Source organism: Atta cephalotes (assembly GCF_000143395.1).
Source record: "Atta cephalotes unplaced genomic scaffold scaffold00012, whole genome shotgun sequence".
Classification (NCBI taxonomy): Eukaryota; Metazoa; Arthropoda; class Insecta; order Hymenoptera; family Formicidae; genus Atta; species Atta cephalotes.
Window position 1 is genome coordinate 4,392,098 of NW_012130076.1, and position 6,464 is coordinate 4,398,561.

At 35.8% G+C, this 6,464-nt stretch overlaps 1 protein-coding gene across 1 annotated transcript in view; it reads left to right on the forward strand.

Moving 5' to 3' along the window:
• Window positions 1–6,464, forward strand: part of LOC105617220 — a 35,185-nt gene that overhangs the window by 16,913 nt on the left and 11,808 nt on the right. The window contains exons 12-16 of the mRNA XM_012198787.1: window positions 994–1,181; window positions 1,270–1,405; window positions 1,713–1,879; window positions 1,951–2,107; window positions 2,379–2,599. Of these exons, the coding sequence (XP_012054177.1) occupies window positions 994–1,181; window positions 1,270–1,405; window positions 1,713–1,879; window positions 1,951–2,107; window positions 2,379–2,599 (869 nt within the window). The remainder of the gene's footprint in view (window positions 1–993; window positions 1,182–1,269; window positions 1,406–1,712; window positions 1,880–1,950; window positions 2,108–2,378; window positions 2,600–6,464) is intronic.

The window sequence follows — 6,464 nt, forward strand, 5'->3', positions numbered from 1 at the left end:
AGTATGTCTTGACCACTTTCGCAACATCGAGCATTGTCATGCTGCAAAATCACTTTATCGTGCCTCTCGTTGTATTGCGGCCGTTTGTCTTTCAATGCTCGGCTCAAACGCATCAATTGCGTTCGATACCGATCGCCTGTGATTATTTCAGTCGGTTTTAACAGTTCATAATACACTACGCCGAGCTGGTCCCACCAAATACAGAGCATGATCTTGGAACCGTGAATATTCGGTTTGGCCGTTGACGTGGAAGCATGGCCGGGAACTCCCCATGATTTTCTGCGCTTGGGGTTATCGTAATGATTTTTCGTCCCCAGTCACAATGCGATGCAGAAATCCCTTCCGTCTTTGCCTTTCAAGCAGCTGTTCACAAGCAAACAAACGCCGTTCAACATCTCTCAGCTTCAATTCGTACGGCACCCAATTTCCTTGCTTCTGAATCATTCCCATTGCTTTGAGGCGTTTTGAAATGGTTTGTTGAGTCACTCCCAATGATCGTGCCAATTCTTCTTGATTTTGACACGAGTCTTGCTCAAGTAATGCCTCCAATTCTGCATCTTCGAAAACCTTCTCTCTTCCATCGCTATGCCGGTCTTTGACGTCAAAATCACCGTTCTTGAAGCGTTGAAACCACTCACGACACTAATAGCGGCCTCACCATAAGTATTTGAGAGCAATAGCGATGAGCCTCAGCCGTAGATTTCTTCATATTGAAGCAAAAAATTAAAACCTCCCGCAAATGACGAGAATTTGGCTCGTAAACTGACATTTTCAATCGAGAATAACTTTATGATGCAGACACAAATCGACTAATGTTTCTATGGGGTTATGTTGACATACCCAAGTTTATTGTATGACGTCTATGATCTATTTATTGCGACCACCACTTACCGCTAAAGCCATCTATAGGAAAACGGCGGAAGCAAAGTTGTACACCTAATAATATATAGATAAAATGCAAAATAAAGAAATATGTCAAATATATGCTTGCAGGAAAGTATCGCTCTCAGAGGAGAATCCAGGATTCCAGTATTACTATCGCGTGAGCGCCCCAAAATAACATCGCAAAATCGTGAAAAATCCCTCAATTTGGAATATATCAATTCTAATTCGCGAAAGCAAACAACAGACATGTTAGACAGTAATCGAAATCAAATAAATTTGCAACAGGAAAATGTCGGGTGAGCATCTTTGGTATCTTCTTAATAGAAGACACGAATGTATTTCAAATTAAATTAATATTACATATATTTTGCATTAATTGTATAGATATGCAGCGATATATCAACGGCGAAAACGTTTTCAACAAGAAGAAAGTCAGACTTTAAATCAAACATTTGATTCACATACTAGCGGTTATCGGCCAGCCTCTTACAGGGCTTTAGGAACAAATAGAGAATATAGTGTATATTAAATATTTCAAATTCTCATTATTCTCTCATTATTTTCTCATTAGTCTGTCATTATTCTGTTTCATTAGTCTCTCGTTTTCCATAGAAGAAAAATTATAATTTCAATATAGAAAGTAATTTTTAATTTTTTTTCTTCATATACGATTTTTCTGCAAATATTAAATTAACTAAATAAAATAAAATATCTCATATATAATGTCAATTGTATTATAAATTAAATTATTAAATCTAAATATTGAATGTAATAATCGATTTTGCACAGACAAAAATGTAATTATGTTTTATTTGTTAATTTTGTAGGATACTACAGGAAACAATGACATAATTTTTTCGGATGATAATTCGCATAGTTATAATAGATTCGTGGATACCGATAAATTTACGAACGAAAACGAAAGTTTGAATTACGCGGGAGGACGTCAACGTTCGCTATCCAGAAATATGCAGCAACAAACACTCGTCGAGGCGTGAGTTTTCAGGAGCAATCTCTTTTTTTGATTGAAAAAATATTTATTCATATAATTGATTTTTTTTACAGGTATAACTCGATTCTCGAGCGCCAAAGAAAGTTCATGGATAGAAATGTCTATCGGCCGTTACGAACTCCTCCAAATCCATCGACCCATTTATATCAGGACTCTCAGAATCTGGATACGCAAACTCCTTCGGATAGAGATAGGAACGCGAGACACCGAGTAAATAAATCGTCTTTTTTAATCTTTCGCTAAAATAAGTCGGAATTTTTAGACTTGAATCCTAATTCTGATCCAAACAATACCTTGTCCAAAATCGCGACAATGTTTTTTACATTGATTGTGAGAAAAATTTCTGATTGAAAAAGACAAATCATTTTAGATATGTCTGGAGAGATTCAAGCCTTTTAATTTTCGATTTAGAACTCGATTTCAAATTTAGCGTCTTTAAATATCTCTAATAATAAATATTGATTTACATAAATCGTCACAGCCTAAGAACCGTAGAACGAAAGATATGGCAGCGACACAGCAGAGAACCGAGATGGACTTAATTTCATCAAATTCGCAGGAGAATAGACGCTCTCTTTCAGAAAGTTTTGCCAGTCCTCATCGCAGAAGATTACGATCATTATCCCCGTCACAACTCCATCGATCGCGACATTTTGTCAAATTCACTTCCAACAGATTTCACGCCGCGTCGATGTACGACATGTAAGTTCTTCGTTTTTCGTAGAGTAGAATTTTTACAATAAAATTATATCGGCACGCAATCATAAGATAGCAAGAATTTTTCTCTCTTTTTATTCTCTGTTTTTTTTTAAACGCTTTAGCAATCCCAGACAAAATCGATTCGGTCTTAAAATAACTTGCGAGCGAGATGTCGGTGTATCGTCACGCGAGATGATATGCGTAAATGTCGTCTACCAAACATTGATAAGAGCTTGAGTTTTAAATTCCAAAATAAATCTACACTGAAATCACATGATCAAAATTGATGCTTGATATTCGTCAATTTTGACCACGTGATCCTTTTTAAAGTCGTTAAAATATCAACACTCAGTGTGATATCGGTTTGTGAAAATGTACTATAAAATGAGACTTGCAAGAATTTGCAGTAAAGGAACAAAAATTATCGGAGACCTCACCTCTAACAATATTTCACATGCTTGAAATAATAATATAAGCTGTAATAGCAATTGTAATATTATCGATCCGGCAAGGTACGCGACCTCATATTTCGCTTAATCTCAATCTTCCTACATGACACACATTATTTTTAAGACTTAACGTGTGTGGCAAGATCCAAATCGTCGATAGAGCGGTGAATTTTAGGTCGACAAAAATCGCCTTGCATGCCAGCGATTTTTGCAGTCGATATACTCTGATCGGCTCTAAATTTATATACACATACAAGTGTGCAACTTTTCCGTTTCGTTGCCTCATCAAGATTGCAAGAATTGCGACTTAACATTTAACTCGCCTTTATAACTCGCAAAACATGCCACTATATCGCAAGTGGACTAGTTCTGACCGCTCGAATTAGTCGGTCGATAAAATTAAGAAAAAGAAAAAAATATGAAAAGACAAAGAAAAGCGCGCGTGCCACACGATAGAAAAATGCTTCAATCGTTTCGTCTTCCGTGCAAAAGTTATATAACTGAAAATTCGTAGTAGCTGGAAATGCAACGGATATAATGACGCGGGTGTTGTGTGCATGGTGTGTAACATGCGGGACTACTATTGTAGATTGTCGAAACGCCTTGTCGTACTATCGTCCATTCTTATCGTATATTCTTCCTCATTGAATATTTTACGTCTAAACCGGCACGCAGCCACTAATCCCTATTCAATATCGTTTATCCCGGAATATAACGTTATAATGACGGACATAAAAAAAAAGGATACTTTATGTATCCTTAAGTCGCAAAAAATTGGCTCAGTATTGAATTCTCATCATCTGAATTTGATTCGCGAAAAGTAAACGAATTTCTTTCTGAAAGCAAAAAAATTCTTCGAGTGTGTAACCTCTGATTCACTGCACTTGATTTCTTCGAAACATCGCATCGATTTTTCGCAAGAGAAATTGCATGACTGAACCGATGAGATGTTCGGGAATTTCACTTTAGCATGTCGGTAATTCGAATAAATTTCTAAATTAAAATTAATTATGAATGATAATAGTCTCGTTTTTTAAGTACAATTTTAATATCGTGATCTCCTCGAAGCTATAAGAAACTTGAAGACTCCAAAACCCGTGGAGGAAAAGCGATAAATGCGCTTGGCATCTTTCAACCTCTTTTAACCGCGTTTCACTCGGATCGCATGACTCTGCCAACCCTTCTTTCGTGACCACGTGAGGGGAGAAGGGTGAATTATGGTCAGCCTGGTTTACGGTCTCATAAGGGAGCCTTGAAAGGATGATATCTAAGTCTTCGTATTATAGAAAATGTCTACGAGACAAGAACATTCAAAAGAAGATTTATTATATATTTTTCATGTATTCAAATTGAGTTTTCAATTTCACATTTTTATTATATGATTGCAAAATTTATGTTTTAAATTCCTCGTTTCCTTTCTACTCTCTAAATTCTTTGGAGTGGAATCTCTAAAGAGCCAGAAAATTGAGCCAGTCTTAAAAAAGAGTGATTCAATTTTCAATTTTTAAAAGTGAGATTTCATTCTTCAATATAACAATTTATCCTAAAAATTTTACAGAGAGTGTTATCACTTGTTTTCATTCGTGTTTCTGTTTCATTTTTTGCATGTTTTTAAAGATTGGAATCGCACCTCGGTTTCTCAAACTTCGCATATTATTCTCGCCCTCTTCTCTACGGTTAAAAAGAAGTAAAGTGCGGAGATCGGGGAGGCGAACGGACATGGGGCGGGGACGATGTGGGGATGGCGGTGGCAGCGGTCAGCGTCGGGACGCTTACCGTCTCTGCTACAGTCGTGCCACAGTCGTGCGTACGTCGTCGATTGTTTCAAGCGCGTATTCTTCGCAATTATAAAGTATGTCTCCTTGTCGTCGAACATGGTCCGTGTTCGCTATTTCCTGTCGCTCTTCATAAAAGGTCCATCGCGAGAAAATAATTGAGCGACAAATTAATTAAGCCCGTTTGACATTACGCGCAAGTGTCATCAACCTCTGTCATTTAATCGAATGACAGCGAGTGCGAGAACGTGGACACGTGGATTTCTCAAAACTGCTCGCGTTACGCAAGGCTCGCCCTTGAAAAGTTGCTACTTGCAGATGGCAGAACGATGAGCATCGTAATCTCGATCGAATCGCTGTTAGTTCGACATACCGTACACGACAGTCATAGGATAATTGCGGATTCGACCGATTCGCGAGAATATGTGATGCGACTTAACGCAACTCTCGAGTTGCGATGTATCGTAAGATTGCGCGAATAGTATGTTAAAAAAAATAAAATAATATATTCTTATACACGAGAACTTACGAGAAAGTTACCCTTTAAATCTATTCTTATTTTAAGACCTTGTTCGTAAACCTTAAAGATTCTAATGCAGTTCTCTGATCGGTTCATAATGTCTTAAAACTATTAAGACAATCTTAAATATTATATAAAAATCTATGAAAATTAATGACCTAAAACTTTTAGAGTGAATCTCACTCTAAGAGTGCAACCCCGCTCTTAAAAAGATTAAGCTCTTTTACGACTGGCTCAGTTTTTACTTTTTAGAGATTTTTAAGATTTTATTTCAAAGAATTTAGAAAATAATAATACTCGAGAATGGAAACGTCCAATGCAGGAGTGAGTGAAAAATGGAATGAAAAAAGTAGACAAAAAGAGGATTCGTAAACAAGACATACGAGTGAATGTTTTTGGAATACAAGTTTCTTGAATACTTGATCGATAATTAATTTGCAGCTCGATCTTTCACGTTTCGCAGTTCGGATACTCCAACATATCGCACATATCGTAACACGCAGAGCGTTTTGAGTAGAGCGTTCGCCGATGTTTGAAATTGTCATTAGTATCGATTGATTCTTCAGAGCTCGCACACTTATTTCTTCTAACGATTGCGAAAGGTCGAAACTTGGCAACATTTAACCTTTTCTACCATATTATTATGCTATACACTATTAATTACTTCCTGAATAATATAAGATATTAAAAAAATTAAATAAAGAAACAAAAAGATTCATATATTGAAAGATAAGATTAGAAACGCTAATAGATATCGTAAAAAGATCAGTTGAACAATAAAATTTTAATGCTCGGAAAGAACAATTTTACTGAAATATACGCAAAAAATATTTTGATGCTTCAGCTAGAATTATTACTTATTATTTTTTGTGTCTAATAGAAAATTATGTATCATGCGCACAGAATTTATAACACAAATCTAAATTCTATCTCTATCATCTATATGAGATATTAGATGCAATATATATCCAAGTACTTGCTAGAAATTTGTCTATTTTAGCTAACATTTCGTATTTACAATTAGATAATTTTCGTTATAATTGCAAGATCACTTTTTTGAGATATCTAATTTAAAAATTTAGCTAGATATCTGAAAATAATTTTGTTGTATATATATATATATA